Below are 24,452 nucleotides of genomic sequence, written 5' to 3' on the forward strand. Positions count from 1 at the left end.
TTCACAGAACCACAGAATGGTAGGAGCTGGAAGGCCCCTCTGGAGAGCATTTAGGCTAGCTCCCCTGCTAAAGCAGGATGACTTAGAGTGGGTTGCACAGCATTGTGTCCAGGTGGGTTTTGAGTATCTCCAGAGAAAGATACTCCACAACCTCTCTGGGCAGCTTGTGCCAGTGCTCTGCCAATTGTCTGATAGGGGTTTTTTTAACTAAGACTATACCTAACTCTAGGTAACTGGATGCTCTGCTAGAGATGGAAATAGTTAATGCAAAGCATTAAAATGAAGTATTAGTTTTGGAGATGTTGTTCTCTAACTCTTAGTTATATATTTGATTTTTTATGGGTCTCAAATTTCAAACTGCTACTCTGCCCAAACAATTTGAAATCTGTGAAGCATTAAGACTAAAAATACTGAATCTTGGGGACCCTAATCTTTTAAAATCATAGTGAAAGTATTGGGACATACTACTTAGGAAGCTAAAATTGCAACTGTAAAGAGAAGAGTATAAAACACTGTTCAAAAAATAATAATTTGTGCTCAAAGGAGTTTTTGCTGGACATTCTCATAGGTTAATGTTGCAGTTGCTGGTGTTACCATATTGAACTCCTGGGTAAGTATTTGAGACAATCCTCCTGTTCATTTTGCTGTATCTTTAATTTCAGGGGCACGAAGATGAAGTGTTTGTACTTGAACCTCATCCGTTTGATCCAAGAGTTCTCTTCTCCGCTGGGCATGATGGAAATGTCATAGTTTGGGATTTGGCAAGAGGGGTCAAAATCCGGTCTTACTTCAACATGGTAATTATTCTGCTTTATGGAGATTCACCAAAGCAACTTCTCTAAACTTTGCTTTTGGTACATTCTTATGTAGGCCATCTTGAAGCATGCATTTGTGTATAGGGCAAGATCTTGCATCCAGTGAAGCCCAAGAGAAATTCCTATTTGGTTTAGCAGGGCAAAGATTGAATCAGTAAAATGTGCCTGTATTCCATATTGTCTTCTTTCTATATGCTTCATCCACATGCAATTGGAGTGTTAGTTTACATTGTCAGAGATCATGCATAAAAGACCATCCTTTAGTGCTTTGTTTCCTGCCTGGGGAACGAAGGTGGACCTTGGTTTATTTTTGCATTGCTAAATAAATTTAATAAATTAATCTGGCTAAAGCTCTTCAGGAGTCACCTGATCTCATACAATGTTGCACGCTGCCTTGGCTCATTGGCCCGAATACTGTGTCAGCCTTTCTGTGTAGAGCTCCTCCACATGCAGGTTTCAAATTTGGGCTGTTCTGCACTAAACTAATTCTTCTGGAAGATGGATACAGCAGGTATTTCCATCTGTTTCTTGATACTAAATGGATCTCTGTATATCTTTTTCCTCAAAAGGGTAATGTGTGGTGTAATTTGGACTTTTATCTCCTGGAGAAAAATATAAAAGTCTTTGTCAAATACGGAGAGTCAGTGAGAATGCTGAGAGTAGGCAAATGGGCTTCAGCCATGGTGGAATGGCAGTCTTGGAGAACAGCATAAAGATCATCTAAACAACAGAGCTGTCATAGATGTACTCACCAGAAAAAAGGGCATTTAGAAGTGAAGTCAGGTCAGGAGGGTTACTCTGAACCTAAAGGAAGATTGAGATGTACAGTTCACAACATCTCTGAGGAAATTCTGCCAAGCCTAATGGGAGAGAGAACAGCCTTAGACTCCCTTCAATACTGACCCAGGTTCCACATTGTTCCCTCTGCAATGATTTCTGTAACTGAACTTATGAAAGATCTGAGACAGTCATCTTGGAACTATTGACTACAGAACCTCGTTACTCAGTGCTATTAACTGTTACCAGTTCTTATTGCATGGTTAGGTTGCTTTTCCACTATTACTTAGAATGGATGTGTGATAGCTTTCATGGAATTTAAGGTCAGAAGAGGTTGAGCTCATCTACTTTTTTTATAGGACGGGTCCATTTAAGAGCTATCAGAATCTAAATTACAGATGCCTCTGATATTAGGCAACCACCTGAAAGACCGAAAGATTTATTTCAAGGGTGCAGTGCAATGCAAACACCTAAAAAGGGTAAAAAATCACATACATTTTAAGATCTTTGGAGTCAGAGAAATGTGTAGACAATCAGAAGATCTCAGCAGCTGGTAATCTGTGCTCCATGCTAGAAATGCATGTGAGTGAGTCTCCCTGCTGTGTGAGGTGAGGGGAATTGTGAGTCTGGCAATCAGTTTGTCTCAAACCAATGAATAAGTCATATGAGCCAGGTATGCAAGAGAGGCATCTCTGAATATTTGTCCAGCCAGTCTTCCATGTGTGATGCTTCAAAAGGCATGGGTGGAAATCAGAGCTTTTCTTAGATGATTGGGGGGTAGAGGGGCGAAGATGCTTCTCAATCCTGAGACTTGATTGAATAGTCATCTCTGCAGAGCTGCAAATGTTAAGTGTTCTGGCTTACTAAGGGAGGCCTGAATACATGCAGACCTGACAGTCTTCTCCCAGTTTCCTAACTGCCATATCACCTGGGGACATAATTAGATTAGCCACTGTTAAATTATTCTGATAACCACTGTTAGAGTCATTGGCTTGCCTAATATATTATCTCATACTTTGAAAAATACTATTTGTATTCAGGGAATGGGAAGTTTTTATAGTTTAGGTTCTTTTGGATCAGATGGGGAATATCATCTGGAGGAACCAAAACTGCGAGTTGAATGGCATGAGATCTGCTTTACCATTCAAGAGCTTATCATGATTGCTGACAAAGCAGTGTCTGTGGTACCAGAACTAGTATTGGATGAGTTTTTTTCAAGGAGCTTTTGTTACAACAAAAAAATTAATTGCGGGCCTTGGGTGTGTTGGTTGAATTGGCAAAATCTTAGATGACTGTGAGCTTAATGACAGTCCAGTCAGAGATTCCCATCCTAGATGAATTGCTTGGTACATCTGAAGGGTTTGCCTAGGCAAGTCCCTCGTTGAGTCAGATATTTTTAAGTGTTTCCCCCCGCCAAAATCCTTGATTGTTAGCTTTAAAACCAGACATAATTCAAGGAATGGAAGGCGTGTCAGTCAGTTGGAAACTTAATTCCTTTTATCCAATTGGTGAATGTGACATTGCAAAGCTGTAGTAACCAAATACACTTCCTGTTTTGCATTGAGCTTAATTTGGGGAACCGGTTTATTTGTGCTTTGGCTACATATAGGTAGGAGTAGGAGATCTTGGTTGTCCTACAGAATATTCAATTTAAATTTAAGATTTGCTATTAAATTGGCACAGTTACCGTTAGTTTGAAGCACCTTTAGTCTGTTTGCCAGATTTTGGTCTTTTAATTGACAGTAAACTCAGTCCCATAAATGATTCTCTACAGACAAGTGCTTGCTTTCAGTAAGTATGACTATATTTTATATATTATGTTTTTACCTGTAGTCTTCATTTGATCTAGTTCTGCAAGTATCACATAAGTCGGTGTCAGAGTTCATGGGCATTCAGAACATGCTTAATGCAGTAACGTGGCATCCAGACTCTGGGAATGTGTTCACTCCCCCAGAGAGTAAAATTAGCCATGGAAATATCAAGAGTGTGAGAGCGTTCAATCGTTTTAAGCAATTTTGAGATGCAGCAAGTAAGTCCAGGGATAGTTTTAAATTGCACGTGCAAATACAGATGATACTTGTTTTGTGGTCTGTGTAATACCCCTGCCAGTCCTGACTTAATACAACTGTTGATGAATAATGTATTCTCTGTGTATTTTTGTCATTTTTCCAAGGAATCAATGAGGTTGTGGCTTTGGAGTTGTAGTATTATGACATTTTCACATGCTGTATTTCCCAAGTACAAATTAGCATTTATTAGACTTCTAAAGAAACAGGGTAATGAAACTTAAGTGGTTGCTGCAGCCAACTGTTTCAGAGCCTATGTATTTTAACAAAAATAGTGTTTATATTACAGAAGGATAACACAAACCCTTGTAAATGTTTAAATTGTGTCTTATTCCCCAGGGTGTAGATTCACTTTGCCTGTTGTGGCACCTAAGTTATTTGGGATCAAGGTCCTTGATTTCCAAAGTGGAATGCAAAATCCTTAGTTTTATTCAGCAGTGTATGAAAATTAGGTGTTTTAGTGGATGATCCAGGAACAAAAAGTGCACTGAATGGTGGAGTGTCAAGTGAAATCCACTGTGTGATAATGTACATAAAACTATATTTGAAATGCTGCTGCTTACTCAAAGCTGCAGTGAGACATCTGGATCCCTTGTGTAGTAAAGCACAGAGGGAGGTTCCTGCTCTCCTAAAACAAGGATGTGTAGGAGCAGGTGGCACTTGTCATTAGCCTTAAAGACACTGAAGGAACATTAACCTTAGGTAATGTTAAACTGTTGAGATAAGAAATGAAAGATCAAGATTCTGTTCTTTCCTCAGTGGCAAACTGTTTAATTCAACATCTGTCACTTATCCAGGAGGGGATCTCAGCTATACATGTCTTCTCCTTGAAGTTGTGCCACCCTGGAGAGGTGTGAATCTATAGTCTGTGGCTTTAGGTACTTCTGCTGGGCTTGTTTTGATGGTATGGAAATCACATTCTAGGTAAATTAAGAAGTGGTAGAAATTGCCTTTGGCTTCAAGCTTCCGGCAAGCCCTTGAACTTGTCTGTTAGGTCATAAATAAAAGCTGTACACAGCTCAGTAGCTGTCATAGGATCTGTTTTCATTCAAGTGTTCTAAGTTACTTCTCAATAGATCTAACACTGTTGGTTTGTCTGGAATGCCAGGGTTGGCGCTTGGATGGTGTGAGCTGCAGTTTAGCCTTATACTAGTAGCTCCTGTAGGCTTTAAGTGGAAGTTTATCTGTTCTGACAAGGCAGGGAAAGGAAACTATAGGGACTTCAGAATCTTCCAGATCAAAAAGGATGTGGTGTCTAGTAACGCTAGGTGGGTGCACAAGTTGTCTGGTTATTGATTGAGTTTTGCTGGTGTTGCAATTTATACATTTAAGTACTGGCATTCCTTGAATCTGACCCCAAACAGGTTTGTGGAGTTAAGGCTATTTTTTGGTCTTCCATAGTTTCCTGCATGCATGCTTTTCCTGAAGCAGTCCCTCTCAGGGCTGAGCTCTGATGGGTCGAACTGCTTGCAAAACGCATTCTGTCTGGTGCCTCAGAGTACAGGTTTCCCCTATAGTAAAGCTGATGGTTTGATGGTTCTTGTCCTGTGAGTGGGCTGCCTTGTACAAGAAAATTTTAAATAGCTGCCTAAAAGGTTTAAGGAAACGTGCAGGGCTGTAGCTCTGTCCTCTGGGGTTTTTTCTCTCTTTTTTCTTTTTTTTTTAAATAATTTGTTTTACAGCATAGCTTGAGGAACAGTTGCAGGAACATATGGTGACTGCAGTTACTTAAAAGTATAGCGCTGAAAGTATTAAAACCGTACTACAATAGCAAGAATGAAAGACATGGGGGGAGCGGGCATTTTTACGATCTTTGTCACTGTAGAATATTGAATTTTTGTGTGGTATCTTTGAATGTAATTGCTCTGTCTGAATCTGACAGCTGACTCAGCAGATTTTATAAGGAGGCATTGCAGTTACGCCACTGGGAAGCTTGTGTGTTAGTTGGTAAAGACTAACCTTAGGGTTTTTAAGAAAGCCTTGTGTAATGTAAAAGTTAATCAAGTAGGATTACAAATGCCTTTCAATTAGTAAAATAATAAATATTCTCTTGGTCAACCAATTTTAAAAAGCAATCACAAAAAACCCCCTGAAAAACCCAGCAGCTCCAAACAAAATCAACAACAAAAGAACTTTCCCGGCTAGGTATCGCTCTTTAATCTGACTGGATTGACCCATTGCGAGTTGCATCTTTGAGAAGTCAGGCTTCGTTGAAGCTGGTACTAGGCTTTGCTATTAAGGTCAGGCTTCTGCTTACATGTAGTCTTAATATGTTCCTTTAGTGGTTGTGAAGAGTTTATTTGGACCGATTCTTGTTAAGTTACCTTAGTGTTTAGACAGTCTTTCTGAGCATGTCGTATGTTTATGGTGTTCTTTGCTACACATTCTGGGCAATTGTAGTCCTGACACCCATTTTGAACTCAGCACAAAGGTGGCCTTAGTCCTTCCATCACATTCTGAAGAGTGCTTTGAAATACTGATACAAGCAGAATGTTTTTATAATCTTGTATTAAATTCACAGATGCAAATACTTCAAAATCCCTTAGATTTTTAGTATTTTTGAATACTTCAAAAACCCCTTAGACTTATCTGACTTGTTGAAAGGCTAAGCTACCTTAGCCTTTTACACTTAAAGGTCACACTTTATATCTCTACTTGTTGCAAATTTGATGGGTTTTTTCCTGAATGCCAAAGTGCATTTTAACAGAGCATATAGAAATACCAAGAGTATTTTTTTTAGAAACGCATTGCAACTTGAGCTCTGTAAACTAGTGATGTGAAGCAACCTTCTGATACTTTTTGAGAAATAAAGTAAAAAAAAAAATAAAAAATCCTCACCAAACCTGTTTTCCCTCTCTCCCACATTTAACTCCTTTGAAATGACAACTAACTCTGTACATAAAGCTTTAATCTCTCCCAGAAACACCATTGTTCTCCTCTGCATCACTAAGTAAATGCTGCTTGCCCTGGAACCAGATTGGTACTTCAGGAACAGTGGATGATTTCTTATGGCTTACTGCTTGAATTGGTGTTTGTTGTTCTTACGCCCTCTGTACCACTTGTATGGAAACAATCAGAAAGAAAGAAGAATAAAGCACCTTTACAATTGCAAAGCCTGACAGGGAGGCTGGCCTGCCTGTTGCATCAGCATTGGGGAAGACACAGGGTACAGTTGCATCTCGTGACTGTTTTTGAAAAACTGATCCTGGGACTAAGACGTTTTTTCATTAAGACCTGGGAGGACAGTAACGTCTTCAATAACTGCAGTTGCTGTAAGGTAGGATGATGCTTCTTAGAGGTTTTTCAGGTGTCCTAGAAAAAAATCAAGTGATTTAACTAGGGCATATTTTCATCTAGATCTAGCTGTTGCTTCCATTCTAGGTACTTCTCTGTTGGAAGCTCATGATGAATAGTCCCACACTTTCATGTAAAATGCATTACTTAGATTTTATGTAAACAGACATTGTATCCAGAACTAGGAAGCTTGTGACTTGCATGTGTTCTTTCCAATATGCTTATTAATTAGCAACAGATGATGAAACTTAAACCTTACATATGAACATTTTTAAAATGCAGTAAGGGCTTAAACACTTTGTGTTTATTTCACAAAATGTTAATTGGTATAGCCAGAGATTTGGCTAGTGTGAGCATGGCTTCTAACATCTCTGTTAAACACCATACATTAAAACAGATACAGTGCAAGTGGCTGAATTGAAAAGTGTCAATTTTCTAACAATTTTTAATTTTTGCAGTTGCAATTTTAATATTAATTTAGTACTACTCTGATTCTATGGTTTTGTCAAACTTCATTTGAAATTGTCATCCCAGAAGCAAATTACTTGAGGATGAAGTCGGGACTCAACTGCATAAGCAAAGTTGTATTTCCTTTTTCTTTGTTTCTGTTACTGCAACCGAAAAACCCCCAACAAACAAAACCAGAAGAGCTTGAAGTTTTGCTGCAGGGCAAAACCTTAAATGAAACCACAAAGTTTAGCTCTAGAATTGTTTGGGTTTTGACTTCTTTTGCACAGCATTGAATGTCTTGCACTGTCTTACTAAGTTGACCAGAAGCTTGGGTTGACTTATCTAATAAAGTCTCAAGCTTGCTGGGATAGTGCTTCTTATCTTGTTACCGTATCCAGTTCTGGGCTCCCTGGTATAAAAAAGACAGGGATCTCCTGGAGAAAGTCCAAAGGAGGGCTACAAAGATGATTAAGGGCCTGGAGCATCTCCCCTACAAGGAAAGGCTGAATGAACTGGGGCTGTTCAGCCTTGAGAAAAGAAGGCTAAGAGGGGATCTTATTAATGTTTATAAATACCTTAAGAGTGGGACACAGGGGGAAATAGCCAGCCGCTTTTCAGTTGTCTGTGGAGACAGGACAAGGGGCAATGGCCTCAAGTTGGATCACAGGAAGTTCCGCACCAACATGCGGAAGAACTATGTCCAGGTATTCCTGAAGCAATAGTTGTGAAGAACAAAAGTTTTACCCTGCTAGAAAAATCTGTCTGTATAATTGAGGACTCCAGCGTCTAATTTTCACACTTAAAAAGGTTCACAACATGACTGTGTTTCCAACAGTTACCACTGGAACAGTTAGGGAGAAGAAAAGGTGTGTTGGATGGATCTTGTGATGATGCAGGACTGCTCACAGAAACGTTATTTACTCATCTGCTGTGGTAGCTTTCATTAATGAAGTATGGAATGGCTTTATAGGATCAAGGCAATAGAACTTGTTTGTTGAATACTCACAAACTTATTTTTAGGCCCCTTGATTTCCTGACTAGCCTTAATGTTCAAACCTGAGCTCTTAGGACTGTGCTATAGTAAAGGGGATAAAGGAAAAAAAAGTGACTTTTTGGTCCTTAGTTTTCAGGTTGCTTCTTTCTTGAGAAGCCTTGGGGTGAAGAAACAAAAATGGATTTGATATGCTTCTTTGAAGGTGATCTCTGAAATTCCTTTATTTCATTTGATTGCCTTTGAAAACATGGAGTAGTAGAGTCAGAAAGCAGGTACTCTTAAGCTACCTAGAAGGCCACTCTTCTGGTTATGTCTATAGCTTTAAAGTGCTGCTGCAATTTCAAACGGTGTCTTAATGAAACATGTTATGCTTCTTAAAAATCCTGGCACAAAATCGGGAAATGTAGTGAGGTACGTGTCAGAACAGTGGTTGTATTTAAAACATTAAACTTATTTTTGAAATTGAAAATGTATACTGTCACCATCCAGTGAGGAAGTTTGAAGTAAGTGGATACATTCATATCAGTTTTGCTTTACCTTCAGTGTGTGAAGTTACCACGGTGAATAAATGCCTTTTCATAGACAGATATGTGTAAATGCAGATAAATGTTTTAAACTTTAATAAAATAAAAATAACCCACACGTTGATTTGAAGGTTGACATTTCCAGCCATATAGACATTAAGAAATTGGGACAAGCTTGCTGAAGCTAATGTTTGAGTTTCGTGTCCTCAAGTCTGTAGCTAGCTGGTTGTTTAATTAATGTAAAATTGTCTGGTACTATTCTTGGTTCCGTGTGGTGTTTTTTTCCAACTGGGTCCTTAATTCCTTTTATAGGATGTATGGTAGTTGCATTGCATGGTCCTTTTTCAAGCTTATGTGTTTCCCCCAACTTTCTGACACTTAATGTATCTTTTGAAAGTTTTTAATAGAAACACTTTCCTGGCTTTGGGAGCTTCGGATGTGTTGTAGGTTTATTTGAAGCTGTCAGCATAAGTAGCGACTGAAACTTGTCATATGCAAAACTTGACCATAAAAAGGTCAGGTTCAAGCACCCGTAAGAATTTTCCCGATTTTTACAATGGCAATTGGAGAGGGTGTAATTTTGACCCTGTCTGCTGAAGTTAATGGAGAGTGTGCACTGCGGTTGAAGAATCAGACCATCTGGATGAAGTGATATGTTGGTTGTGCCCTCCCCCCCCCCTCCCCCCAGTCTCTGCCTGCTTCCCACATGTCTTATGTTTTTATATAAATCAGAGAGAAAATTTGGGAACCCCAAGGGAGGTGGTAGTAGTAACGCATTTCATAACGGCCACGATGCAGACTTTTGTGAATCCGAACACACACATCCCCTGTTAATGACTGAATGTTTTTAGTACAGTTTAATCTTTGTTTTGCTTAGAATTTACTGTCAGTGTTATATCACCTGATTCAGGTCAAAAGGGTTTCTTCCTGCAAAGTGTCAATCAAGCAGAGGCTATTGAGTTAGAGCTGGATATTTCTATGTGTTCCTGCTCCTTCAGAGAGCTGGTTGTTGACGCTGTCCTTTTATTTTTAGCTTTGAGCATACACTTCATTACAGACCATTCCTATACTATGCCTCCTTATGTCTCTGTATCCTGATGTTTTTCATACCCCGTCTTCTGAGGTCTGATCTTTCACTGATCTCTACAATAGTGTTCTTTACTTTCAAATGCTACTTTTACTTTCACTGCAGCCTGGTAAACTCTAAAACCCTAATAGAATTATCATATTGCGTACAACATTGTTTCCTTTTTGTTAATCAGTAAACCTGCATGGCCTCCCTAGGTCTTTATTGACAACTAGTTGATTAGTTTTAGCCTAAATGACATATCAAAAATTGGAGCCCTTGTCAAAAGAGCAAGGAAGAAGATTGGATTCCATCTAAAGCAGCTCAGCAGAGTGCTCTGTGCATGGATGTTCTACCAAATGAGGTGATTTATTTGGACTAATGTCCAAAAGGCATACTGCTTGCTCATAAGGACAATGTATTGTGATCTCCAGTGTTACCTTGAGATTTAAAATGGCTTTCTTATGTTGTGGCCTTCAATGTCTGAAGAGACTTCCAGTTTTGCTGGGATCACATGGGATTATATTTTTAGGTCAGGTCATCTGAAATACAGAATGACTTAAGATTGTAGATGCATTATTTTTGAATGCACGTGCAGTCCTACTGAAATGATTTTGAACTTTTCAAGAGGTTCCACCTTTGAATAGTATGTAAGAGAATATCCTGAAGAGCAAACCCAGTATAATGCTCTAGTTGCCTGAGTAGAAGCCAGTACTGAGTTTGTAGGATGATTATTAAGAAAAAATTTCTTCAACAAGAAAAAAACCTGCTGTAAATGCTTTTTATATAGCCTTTATATAACTTAGGCACCCATGGTGGGGGGTGATCTGACAGATCTTTAATTGATATGTTTATCTTTCAAGGCAAATACAGCATTCATGAATGTTTAACTGACTTGGTGGTAGGAAGATAGAAACATTTTTAGTAAACATTTTCTCTTAATTACTAATTGTCCTTGTCCTACTGTTTGATCCCTTGTTACTGTTTTGGAAGCAGTGTAGAAGTCCTGTTGATTATTTTTTTTATTACTTAATTTTTAAGCCATCTTTAAAAAGATGTTCTTTCCACTCTTCCCAATCTGCAGCATCCTCTCCTAACTTTGCAGGAAGTCTGTAGATATTTTTTGGCTTGCCATGGAAGTATGCTGTAATTCGTATTGGTCCTTGTTAGTTAGAGCAATGGAGAACATAAACCTGGCAAAGGAACTTCAGAATACTTGGACTGACTTGAGCAGCTATGATGTAATTTCATCACTTATGAAAGAAATTATATGCTTTAATGACAGCTAAATTTGCTCCTTTTTTTTCCTAGTTTAAGAAAGTTACAATATTTAGAATCCAAATTTCAGTTTCCAACTTTTAATGTTGCTTGTAACTAATTTTCATTTGTTCTGTGCATTTAAGCAGAATAGTTCTCTTTCCTTAGACCTGCTAAAGGCCTTTTTGGTTAGACATGCAAAATAGTTCTCTTTACTTAATGTCTGTGTGAAGAAGCCAAACTCTTAGATTTTCCATTGTCTTGACAAGTGGAAACATTTCTCTGGCTGTGCCACTTGGAATTTACTTACCCTGAACCTGGGAAGCAAAAAATTACGTGTATTCCTTGGGAAGAGTTTGTTCTTACCATTGTCCGTTTGTCTGGCATGTATGCAGTGCACTTTCTCTTCTGGATATGCTTCTGGTATATTTTAGGACTGTAGTTTTTGTTGTTGCATTATTATGTGATGCATCTCAGTAGATGCACAGTGATACTTCTCCTGGTGTTCCCAACTAGTTGCCTCAGTCCGTTGGTGTGAGGGACGGGAGACAGTGTTACCTACTGCAGGCTAGCAGAGGCTTAAACCACTGACTTTTTAAACAGTGATGATGGTTTGTGTTGGAAGGTGTGGTAGAAATGCATAGTGTTATTGTGTGGGCGGAGTTCCATTATTTTTTCTGGCAGTAAGTGTGTTAGTAAGTTATTTCTAATAATCTTGCTAGGTTCATGGCCTATTGTATTTTTGTCCTGTTGGCTTCTAATAGCTTCAGTTGATATTGTTTGTGCTGTGTCCCAAATCTGTTCTCAGGGGATGATTTCCTAATGTTAATTTCATCATGGGCTCTTACTTTTTCTGTAGTCACTAGCAGAAAGGCTTGGCTTGAGGAACTTCCCTGATAACATCCTTTTAGCCCTGTGCATCTTTCCAAAACCTGTTATCATTTCCTTAGCAAGTTTACTTACTCTGCATTTCTCCTACTAAGCACAACCTGTTCCATTTGAATTAAGTGCAATATCGTGGCTGTGAAATCTTGCTAGGTTAAATGAAGTACGTTTTCTTGGTATAAAAAACCCCAGTTATTTTATAGAAGAAAATCTCCTAAGTTTATCAGTACTCTACTCTTGATTAATTTTTATTTTACTCAATTTTTTTCTCCCTTTCTTCTTTTTTTTCCCTCCTGTGTCTTTTACTGTTCTTAAAAGTTAAGCTTTAAGTCTTTAATAGTATCTGCTGATAACGTGTCAGGTTTATTATTGAGCTCATTTTCTTCAGGTGGTGCTACTGTCTTTATGCAACGAATTATTTTTATGGATCAAAGACATGTTACTTTGGTAGTTTTACAGCTCTATTCTGCCTGGTTTGGGAGAAAACAGCTGTCTTCAAAACTAAGAGGAAAAAAGTAACTTCCCTTCTTTTTATTCTCTTACTTCATCAACATTCCTTCTTTTGTGAGGTACAAATGTCTATCTGTTTCCTTGCTAGTGAAAATACGGGCAAATACTTTAATTCTTGGGATAGAGACTGAAAGTATCTTAGCTTAGTCCTCATTGTATAGCATCACTGGTTCTCTATGGCTGAAGGGTCCTTGCTACCTGCTTTGCTACAAGCTGTGTCTTAATGTATTCGTTCTTAGCAGCCCTTTGTTTGGACAGCTCTTCATTGACCAGTGCTTTTTCTGTTCTTGTGAGCAATTTTATTTTCTCCATTCACCTTTGTTATCCTTTTATTCAGTAAGGGAAAGTTCCAGACAGAATAAATGGTTTCTCTTTTTTTGGGATACAGTTTTCATATATATGTTCTTGTGCCTTTGATTTAAAAGGGACGGGATGGGGAAAGCAGCTTCCTTGCTGAAGTCCTTCATCTAACTTCCTGAAGTTACAGCTTCACCGATTTACTACAGCTTCCCCCCCTGCAACTTAACGTTTAGTTGTTTAGCTAGTTCTGTTCTAAGTGACCAGCTTCTCTGTCTTAGCTTTATTATTAAAGAAAATCCATTGTAAATTGTCATTTATTAATGCCAAAATAATAATAAAAAAATCTACTGGGTAGCACACTCCAGCAGGCTTTGCTCTTTAATTTGTAATAATAGCTTGGAATCTTATCTCCAATCATTTTTGTTCTTACAGTATTAAGGATCCCTATTTCTAAGTAATTCTATGTCAGACTTGAGGGGTTGTACCAAAAGGTCTTACTGTTGTCCTTTCCAGAAGCACTTTTTAAAACAGATTATCACCACATTTAGATTAACGCAGTGCATTAATTGTTGAACCATAGATCAAGAAGAGAGTGTCTTCCAGCTCACATTTAATTCCCTGCGATTTCTTGACAATGGTCCATTGGAACCATTTCTTGCTGGGAAAGGTTAAAAAACTCCCATCATCTTAATAGCCTGAGTTGGGTTTTTTCCCCTTCTATTTCTTATTTTTCTCCTCACCATGGTTACTAAATAGTTCTTCCCACAACATGCCTTGTTTTCCTTATAGAACAAAAAGTCTTGAAATCTTTGGCTCCAGCAGAACCTTGAAATTCTATTTATGAAAGGCTTGAATGCTAGGAAGCTTTATAGTTTGAAGGAAGGGAAAGGGAACAGAAAACTCCTTTTCCAGGTTTTCACTATACATCATCAGCAAAGCTTATTCTTGGGCTGAAGTTCCTTCCCCTTTCCACCTTCCTCCCCAGACTGTCTCCCTTTAATGCAGTGATCTTTCTATGCACAAAAAACAGCACAAAGTTGTGACTTTGCCTTGGTTGTTGGATCTTGCTTGACCTGAATTAATTCTGCATTCCTAGCTGTTGTGATGTTAGTGTCACTTGCTTGAAGCTCTGTTTTTATTTTCCACCTCTTTCTATAAGCTACTTCTGTTCATTTCTTCTGGAATAATGGGAAAAATAGAACATAAAACTCCTATTGGTTTATGTTCCTCTTTTGCTAATCCAGAAACTTGTTTGACTTCTATGGAAAGTAGCTGTAGCAAGGGAAGACCTTTATCAATCAAATACCTGAAAGTGCTGGCAATAGATGTAGCAGCCTCTACCACTGGGGGGTGTGCAGGGGTGTGGGTGTGGATGTGTGTTGGAAGACCTTGGGCATAAGATTTAGACTTCTTGCCTTTGTCTCAGCCTGTGAGATAGTGAGAACAGTACCTACCACACAGGGTTTTTGAGGCTTGGTTGGTTAATGCTTCAAAATAACGCTGATGGCCTCTGGAAGGTGCTACACTGGTGTTATTGCCTGCAGGCTGAATACCAATGTTTTTTCTGGCAGTATATAGGCCTGCCACAGTTAGGGAAAGAATTTTGTTTGGTGTCTCTTTAAAGAAAATGCAAAAGTGCTTTGCTGGGGAGAATAGAAAGGGGCTTTCTGAAGAGGTGCTGAAGACATGAAAATTCAGAGTGGTGATTGGTCACCTCTGCTTGATTGACAGGTTGCAGGGAAAAACAAAAACCCATTTGTTCTGGCTTAATGGAACTGGAAAACAGAAAATGAGTATCAGGTAAAAATTCCTTTTTTAAAATCTTTGCAGTTCTCCTTTAAAAAGTGGAGTTTTTACACAAATCTGTACCTCCCCCACTCCAATAAATTAGGGGCAGGAGTCACAGAAACAGGCAGCTGCTAAGTTGTGTAATGTGGGTTGTCTATGTCAGTGCGTTTTGGAGCGGGCAGGTGTTCTGAAACACCGCAGCAGGCGATGCCGCCAGGCTAGCTTAGCAGAAAGGCAGAGGATGGAAAGGGTGTAGTGACTGATCCCTGAACTGGACCCAGCTCTCTCGTTAGGCTCATTAGCAGGACGTTCAAGGGGAAGCTTTTATTTTCACTTCCTATACTGTGCCTGCTTTGTGGATAAAGTCTGTCAGTTTCTACTACTATCAATTTGGCATCTTTCATGAGCATTGTTACAAAATTCACTGAAAAGTGAATAGCTAAAAATGTTTTAAAGTAACTTCCATTTAGCAGTATACTGTCTTACAGATTCTATAATAAATTTCAACATCAGCACCACAGATTTGAAAATCATAATTGAAAATTATTTATTTATGGTAACTTAATTATTTTGTATGTTGATGTATTTCAGATTGAAGGACAAGGACATGGTGCAGTTTTTGACTGCAAGTGCTCTCCTGATGGACAGCATTTTGCATGTACTGATTCTCACGGTCACCTTCTGATTTTTGGCTTTGGTTCCAGTAGCAAGTATGACAAGGTACAGTGCAAGATGAAAATCAAAATGTTTGTTTGTGTTGAATGCATTTGTGCAAACTTTCCTTCAGAGCTTCATTTCAAGAGGGTGTATCAATGCAGTTCTGATCCATTAATATGGGATGATTCAGATTCCTGTTGTTGACATTAAGCTTTCTTTCACTGTCTTTTTTTTTTAAACTATAGAAGCATGCTGTTAACCTACTGTTTACATCTGAAGTTTAAGATAATTTTTAAAATTATAAAAAATAAGTTACCTAGTCACTGTCCAGACTTTTAAGCGATGAGGTTACAATGGATTCACCTGGATAATGTGATAAACTGCAGTGGAATTGATAATAGTTAAACATTTTGCTTTAAGCATGTTTTTGGTTGCTAAGACCCCAAAAAAGAAAGGGGATGTGTAATAGAACTAATTCCTGGTTTCCGTATTTAAGGATTTCATAGCCTGGGAGACAATTATTTACAGTTAATGCACTAAGTGTTCTAGTGATACAACTTTATATCTTCTAATGAAGTTCTGCTGTTGTGGATGCCTTGGTGCTTATGCAGCAATGTTACTGTGTGATTAAAATACTATGTCTAATGTCACAGTCTACATTGTGTATTCTAAGTGTGGGTGTCTTGCCACAGACCCTCATGACTGTAAAGATACATGGTGTTGCTTTTTTTTTCTCTGTGGATAACGTGCCCTGCAAACCATACAGGTTACCTTGTTTGGAGTACCCACAAGGTCTTAGTTCTTCTTTTACCACCCAGGAAAGACGTGAGGTGTGTCTCTTCTCATTAAGTCTTCAAAAGATGGAGATGTTATCTGCTCCAGGATTTTCATCTCTACTTCTGGTAGCTGATACTTGGAGGTTGTTGATGAAGTGCTGCTTCTGGATCTCGGAACTCAGGCTGGCCTTGAAAGCATTTTGGCAAACAGCAACACAGAGGGTTTTGAAGGAGGGAGAGCAAAAGGAATTTTAATCTTTGTCTCGTAAGCCACTGCATTTCTTTCTGCAGTCTTCCAGTTCTTATTTGGATGCTGGATACAGCAGCATTTGCATATTGTGGATTTTTTTTCCTCCTTGTCTCTCCACTATGATTTGAAGTACTCAGTAGTTGGCTGCTCTTGCTATCCCTCAGCTATTACTAGCTGTGCATTTCTCCTTCCATTCCAAGGAAAACAAATGAGCAGAAACAGCACAAGCAAGAAAAAGTGGGATTATCAGATGATTTTCAAGGTCTTTCTCTTTCAGAGTTCTTACTCTTCTAAACTTAAAAGCCTGATGAAATAGAAACATTTTTCTTACCATGTTCATGGATTGTTCTGGGTTTACTTTTCTCTCCAGTGATATTTGAAGTCCTCTGCTACTCAAAATGTTGGAAGTTAAATTGAAACAGCAAGCCTTTTTGTCTTTTGCTGTGATAGACCAGGAGTTTCCTTTATGCTGCTATTTGAGAATTTACCTTGTGAGAGATTGGATCTGTTTGAAGAGTGAAAACGAGTCGCTTTTCATTTCTTGAATTCTACAGACCCTGTGTTCTCTTGGAGTTTTTGTTGCAGCCTCTGAGGGAAGAATATGTTTAAATTTTTTTCACTTACTGAGTGACTTAAAATGATCCTCTCCAGCTGTTGCTGGGCCAGTGGTAGTCTTGGCATTCATGACCATAGAAGAAATTGGGCCAAATAGTGCTTATATTTGTTACCTCTTTAATCTCAGTCTTAAACTCTCAGAAAACTTGGTTTGGAAGTTTCTGATCTTTCTTATATTGTTCCATCTCCTCTTTCATTTTTGACTGACCTGATATATATAAAAATATAACTATAGCTAGGTGGGTGCTGGAGATGAGGAGATTAGGTGCTCCTTTTTCTGCCCCCATCCCTGTGTCCCATGTCCCAGTACTTGACATCTTGCAAGAATATGCTCTGGTAGGTCCTACATTATTTCTTTTCTCTTTCTTTCTTTAAAGTTGTTTTCATCCATTTTGGGGGAATAATTTTTAATGGAGGAAGGAATTTGATAAACCTGTCCTGTATTTCTGTATTTGTGAGTTGTGCTCAGAACAATTATTATAGTTGAGATGGTGATAGCTCCTGAGAGAGCAAACTCTTGGTTTCCTACCTGTGGGGTTATTTTGATGTTATGTTCAGATAGTAACTGTGTTTTCTAGTTGACTGGAACCATTGTCCAGGCTTTTTTTTTTTTTCTCCTTCCCATCCCTCAGTGTGATCTTGGCTACAGCAAAGGCAACGGGGTGGTTTGGCTTTGTTTTCTTTCTTTTCCCTTTTTTATGATGATCTGTGTTTTTTATGGAGCAGCTCTTAAAGAGGCAGGGGGAAGAATGCATTTGCTGCTTGTTCAGGGCTCTTTGGTTATTGACCCAATTAGGGGAACCTTGAGCCAATCTCAGGTGAGATTTCTGAATATGTTAAGGTGATCAGAGATGAGCTGAACAACAGGACATCTATCTGCACTTGGGAAATTCTTGCTTGGGTGGAAACTTGTCCAGGAATGCCTAACTGTCCTAAAGTGTAAGGTACCTTTCTGTTGATTTTAAGACTCTAAGAGTAGAAAAGATCTTTGAACTTTCTACACTTCCTGTAGACTGCCAAACTTGCAGTTCTTTGTTGCAAGTTGGCAGCTCCTGTATGGTGGAAGTAGGGGGGAAAATCCTCTTTGCGTTTGCTTAGGTGTGCCCATTTGGAGAAACTAAATGTGTTGTGTAGCTTCTGAAGGAGAGCCTATTTGTAGAGCTCAGGGCTTGTGGAAGGTTTTCACACTCAAATTTAAGCTGCATTTGTGAACTCATATGTGCAGAAGACTCTTCTGTCCTCATGGTGGTGCAGTATCATTTTATTGTCATGGATTTGATCTCTAATAGTATATAAAGAAGTAGGCCTGGTTTTTAGTGGTTTTGACTGGTTTTCTGCTGAATACAGCCATTTAAGATTCTCTGAAACGTCTTAATTCTTCTGATTTTTCTCAGGCCTTAAAATAGCACTCGGATAAGGGAGTTGCCTGGAGTTCCAGTAGGGACATTCCAGTCTTCTACGTGACAGTTGGACTGAGCCTGGGCTCTCCATGAAATGCCGTTCTTGTCTCACGAAGTAGAAAATTGTTTACTCTCTCTTACACTACCTTTTGCAGTACAGAGTACACAGAAGTCCCTTCTGATCTTGCACCAGAGACTATTTGGTAGAGGTTGCTGAATCTCAGGAAGGATTTTCAGAGCTTCCCTTTGCTTACAAAACCAGGGTTGCAGAAAACACTGTACAGCCAAATCACAGCACATTAGAACTCTCAGGCTGCAAGATCATGCCACTGGAATCTCTTTTTTTCTCAGCATGGGACCTACTGAATAGGAAATTTTGCAGTAAGAGTACTGGATACTCTACTGTTAAGATTCTAGGGAAAACAAAGTCATCCTAGAGGATCTGCATCTTACCTGAGCTGTTTGAGCTGAAGGAACAAAGTTAATAGACAGCCCTTGATTCTGTCGGGCACATGAAAGTACTGGCATCTTAACAGAGAACCTGACAACAAAATGCCCGAGCCTCTTACTGCAGTGGGATGTCACCTTGTCCATATGCACTTCGTCAGGGTAAACTTTCAAATCCTTGAAGTAAATTTTTTGCCATTGCACCTTTCCATGCAGCATCATAACTTCTTCCTGCTGTTATTTTCTGAATTTTTGCAGGGTCCAGATCCCACGATTCCTATGATTATTTTTTTAATTATTATTTTTATTTTTTTTAAATGCATCTCATGTGGATGCATGTAGGCCCTTACTGATGTTGTAACTGTGGTTGTCTTTTCTTCCTGGTCTTCTCACATCCGGGAAAGGAGACCTTTGTCATTGAGAGACCATACCTCTGAGTAGGTGCTATAGCCTCGGCCTTACTAATTTTTACATAACAGCTTACTGGAAACTGTTATGGCTTGGTCATGATAGACCATGCACTTCAGAAGTCAGATTATATTTCATGACAATGTAGGCATTCCTCTGTCCATGTCTGGAAGTACCTGTCTTCCAACACTTCGGACAAGGTTTTTTGTGATCTCTATGCCTTCAGTCGATTGTTTAATGACTCTTACTGCACTGCCAATTAATTGGCCAGAATTATGATTTCATGGTTTTATTTTTCCTTGTTCAAGGAAAATTGAGTGCCAGTGGGTAGTGTTGGAATGTGTAGTATATGCATCAGCTTGTTTTCTGTTCTCTTTCTCTTTTTTCCTTGTGGATGAATATCTTTATGATTACATGATTGAGATGTGTGTGCCAGCGAGGGTTGGAGCTTAAGCCTTTTTATCTACTATTTGCACAAAAGAATTCCTCAGTCTTGAGTGTCTGTGGAAAGTCATCCAGAGTAAATTGTGAGCAGGTGGACTGAAATAAAATAGAAAACTTTGAGCCTGAAGAATTCAACTCAGCTTTATCTACTGAACTTTTTCGCATATCTAGCATTATAATAGGAATATGTATATTTGGCTACTGGTGTTATAATATTTGGCAATGACATGATGAAATATTTTCCAATTTCTCTTCTTCCTACACCATAGTTGATAAGTTTGACACAGCTTCTTTATCAGAAGATGTATTCATATATTCAAGTGTAGAAGAAAACTTGTAAGCTATTTAATACGTCCGTGCTGTGTTTGGTCAAATGTCTTCAAGTAGTTAAATATTGCCCATTCCTCTGTTCTTTAAATGCACCCCACCCTCAAACGTGGATTATTCTCTTTATGCTGCAATAGAGAAAAGGAGTGCTGGGGGAAAAAATCATGGAGTCATTAAATTTTCCTCTTTAAACTGAGATAAACAGGTCAGCTTATAACCTTGGTTTTGCAAAAGTGACCACAAGTAACATTGTTAAAAATACTTTTGGCAGTTATCTTCTGTATGCTTTTTTTAATAGGTTCTTTAAAAAAAAATTACGAAATGACTTTGTTTACAGATAGCAGATCAGATGTTCTTTCATAGTGATTATCGGCCCCTTATCCGTGATGCCAACAACTTTGTCCTGGATGAACAGACACAGCAGGCTCCACACCTTATGCCTCCCCCATTTTTGGTTGATGTGGATGGCAACCCTCACCCTGCAAGGTATCAAAGACTAGTTCCTGGTCGTGAGAACTGCAGGGAGGAACAACTTATTCCTCAGATGGGAGTGACATCTTCAGGTATGGAAAATTTCACTTCAGTACACAGTAGCCTATCTAGTTACCACCAGGTGTTCTACACTTTCCCTTTCACTTCGTCCTTTTTCTTCATTTCTGGGCATAGTAGTTCTTGTAGAGTGGAAGAATTGCAATGTCCTCGGCTTGTGACAATTTCAGTTACTGTATTGTCATCAATTAAGTCAGTACTAATTGATACTACAATGCCAGTTGGCTTGAAGCTCATTTCATAGCTGGAACAGTGTGTGATACTGAATGAGACTTCAGATGATCTTTTCGGTGTGAGATTTCCTACTTGAGAAAACCTAGGAAAATAGACTGATCTTCTGCAGATTAGATGAAACAAATGACATCTACACAAAGAGAAGAATGAGACGATGCCTGAAATACGCAAAATCCTCTTCCTGATTAGATGCAGGCAGTCATTCAACTTAAACTTGGGTGGCTTGGTTAGAGAATTCTGAAGATGAGGATAGGAAGTTCCTTAAAAGTTGCATTCTCCATGCACTCAACATGGGAGAACATGCATATTTTGGGCCAATGACTGGTTGTTGGAAACTGCCTAAATACGGTCCACAGAGGTGGGGATGTAAAAAGGATGCCTGCATGTCATTTGTCACCAGTTTTATACCAGCATGAATGAGCAAACAGTGACTGGTGAAAGTAGCTTTAAATGTTTTCAAGATAAGCACTGTGCTTATTATTGACAATATGGGAAAACTGATTCTGCCTGTAAATAATGGCTTATAAGTACACCCTACTTATGCCTGTGGTACGTCAGACATTCCATGAAGGTTAACTGACAGTGTTGATACCAAAAGATCTCTTTATCCTCACTTGTAAACTGGAGGATTATAAGCTGCTGAATACCTAAATAGTGATTCTTAAGGAACATTTCTGCACTTACAACAAAATTACAGGAAGAAATGCTACCTGAGAAGCAACTGTAAGAAGGGAAAAAAACCCTTTCCGGTGAACATATGCTGTGTTTTATCTCTAGCTTTTCAGCTAGTGTCTTTGAAGCTAAATTTCGTTTCCAAGGGAGGATGCAATTTTACTTCATTGTTACAGTGACAGCATGGAGCCATGGTGTTCTCAAATTTTCCAAATTCGAAAATGTTTTGGGCACATTCTCCAATGTAGAGTCTTGAACTAAGTCGGACCCTGCACATAGACCCAAAAATAGTGAATTTAGTGATGTGGCTGCATGACACACAAATGCCTATGCTTATAGGAAGATGACCCCCCCCCCCCCCAGCACTTTGTTAAATAACAGGAAACCATCAGACCAGGCTGACAGAGAGCCAGAGAAATTTTTGAGGGACAGACATTTTTCTATCTCTTTACAGTTTAGCAACACTATGTGCGGAGTTAAACTATAGTCATGTATTTTATGTTCCCTTCCACAGAGGATGTTCCTTGCTTTCTGAAACTTTGTGGGATTTGATGGATCTCCCTTACAGCACTGACAATTTATTTCTTGTAAAGTTTTCTGTAATAAGAGTAGGGAGAATTCAGACAGTCATGCTTGATTTACTGCTTAGATGTGCGTGAAGGTCCATTAAACCGAAAGTTTGGGAAAAAACCCAAATACATACCAATGTCTTTATCATTTCATTTTTTTTTTCAAAAAAAGCTTGCTGTTACTAGTGAAGGCAAAATTTCACAAACTAGATACACAAACATCACTTTTGTTTAGGTAGCAGTTTCCTTACTTAAGATCATTCTTGGGTTATTAGTAGTATTTACCATTTGTTTTCGGTAGACAGTATGTCTGCTCATGAGATCACCAAATAAATCTGACTTTCTCTACATGAGTCAGAAGACATCCAGCTGTGGTTTTACCAGAGCTCATTCCATGATTCCAAGCTGCTTCTCCTTTAGTGAAGTTGACTACAATAGCCTTGAAACCCTGAGACCAGTGTCTAAAATATTTATGTTCTTTCTGTATACCATCATCTGTCTAGCCATGTAATCAAAGCTCTTTTCATAGTGCAATTACTGGAAAATGTGTCATTTATACTATGATCTCTCTTTATAATCATGCTGAAAACATAATTTCTGTAGCTTGTTCTTTGACCATCGTCATCCCTCACTAGAAAGTTTTGCAAGTTCTGCTTCTCTTGACCAGAGCTTCCCACTGCTCCACAATCTAACCTGTGTGGAGGTATCTGAGTTCCTTTTCAGATCAGTACTGTAAGCCTTGTGTTTTCCTCTATACTGCTCTATTTTCTTTTATTTTTTTTCTTTTTGTGGCCACTGTGATTATTGAAAGAGGGTTTATATTGTTTATGCTTACACGCTGTATTTTTTGCTTGCTGCACAGAAACAGTGCTGTCACCTTGTAATCACTTCTGTGAGAACTATTCCTTGTCTTTTATACAAGAGACCTACCCAAAAGGTGGTTTTCTCGCTGTTTTACTTGCCAAAGAAAATGAGCATTAACCTGTGTCATCGTTATGCCTTTGTGGAGCTCAGTCAAGCATTTTTACTGCTTGCTGTTCTGCAGTACAGATAATTCTTTTCTAATTCAGTTAGACCTTCTTGATGTAGTTCTTTCATTTAAGCTTTTACTAAAGTATTTTATAATGCATTTGGGGCAGGCTAAGAACGCATTTGAACAATTTACATCGACTAAGCTCACAAACAACAGTTGAACTAAGCTTCTGTGACTTGCTGGCACTTGATCAAATTTAAACTTTTATTAGGAGTGGCATATGATCATCTTTACCCAGCTTCAGAAAATATAATGCTCTCAAATTAAGAAAAAAAAATCCTGTTTTAAAAATGGCTGATGAAAAATAACCCATAATTATTTTTAATTGTGTATTAACACATAGTTACACATGTGATTGCATACAGTGCTTGTAAGTTTCAAAGTTAAAACAAAGATGAGCTGTTTGTAACATTTGGTTCTTCATATCAACATTTGTGTGGTGTTCTCTTATACATTTTACTTCACAGGATTGAATCAAGTTCTTAGTCAGCAGGCAAACCAAGAAGTTAGTCCATTGGATAGCATGATTCAGAGGCTTCAGCAAGAGCAGGACCAGAGACGTTCTGGAGAGGCAGGAACCAGTAGTACCAGCCGGATAAGCAGAGGTAGATTACTGGGGGATTGGTACTGTGGTTTTATTGTTAAAACAGCTGAGAGCTGGAAAACATAAATCACATTTTACTGTGCATGATTTGTGCATTTTGTGGAACTGCTAGGAAGGAGGTATGGAGCCACAGAAAATAATACAGCTCTCCCATCTCTTTTGGCCTTTTTGCATTCTCAGGATTCTTAATGTTACAAATTAATCTATGTTACTGTCTGCTCATTTGGGAACTTGCAGCAACTATGTTCCCTTAGAAGTTGCTACCCTGCTGGTTAATCTCGAATTGACCATACTGAAATCTGCACTGTCTTCCATAAGGAAATAGGAGGGAGAAAAGAGGAAGGAGTTGCTTGTTTCTCAGTACAGCTGTTCCATGTTTTAATGTCTTGCACTCCATTACATGGTGGTTTTCAACATTTAAAAAGTCATGGCTGATAATCCACCTGAGTAAGCAAGAATAGCTTGTGACTGGAAAGGTGTGAAAAAATGCTGACATATTGCTGCAGTGTATATGTAGTTTTAATTTGTTGGGGTTGGGGATTTTTTGGGGTGGTTTGTTTTTGTGGGGTTTTTTGGGTTTTTTTTTTTAATTTTTTGACCATTTCAATTTCTTGTCTGCAAATTTTACAGCTTGGATTCCTAATAATTCCCAGTGTTGTGGCTTCATTTTTTTGAAGGTAGAAGACTGTTTAAGGAATACACTGATTCAGTGAGATAGTTCGCTGTTTTATAGTATGGATC

The 24,452-nt window shown here is 38.6% G+C and overlaps 1 protein-coding gene across 1 annotated transcript in view; it reads left to right on the forward strand.

Moving 5' to 3' along the window:
• PHIP (PHIP subunit of CUL4-Ring ligase complex) overlaps nucleotides 1-24,452 on the forward strand; it is a 106,677-nt gene that overhangs the window by 42,500 nt on the left and 39,725 nt on the right. Inside the window, exons 15-18 of the mRNA XM_084261968.1 lie at nucleotides 663-797; nucleotides 15,318-15,446; nucleotides 20,388-20,613; nucleotides 23,575-23,712. Coding sequence (XP_084118094.1) covers nucleotides 663-797; nucleotides 15,318-15,446; nucleotides 20,388-20,613; nucleotides 23,575-23,712 — 628 coding nt within the window. The remainder of the gene's footprint in view (nucleotides 1-662; nucleotides 798-15,317; nucleotides 15,447-20,387; nucleotides 20,614-23,574; nucleotides 23,713-24,452) is intronic.

Source organism: Gallinula chloropus, assembly GCF_964237585.1.
Source record: "Gallinula chloropus genome assembly, chromosome: 3".
NCBI lineage: Eukaryota > Metazoa > Chordata > Aves > Gruiformes > Rallidae > Gallinula > Gallinula chloropus.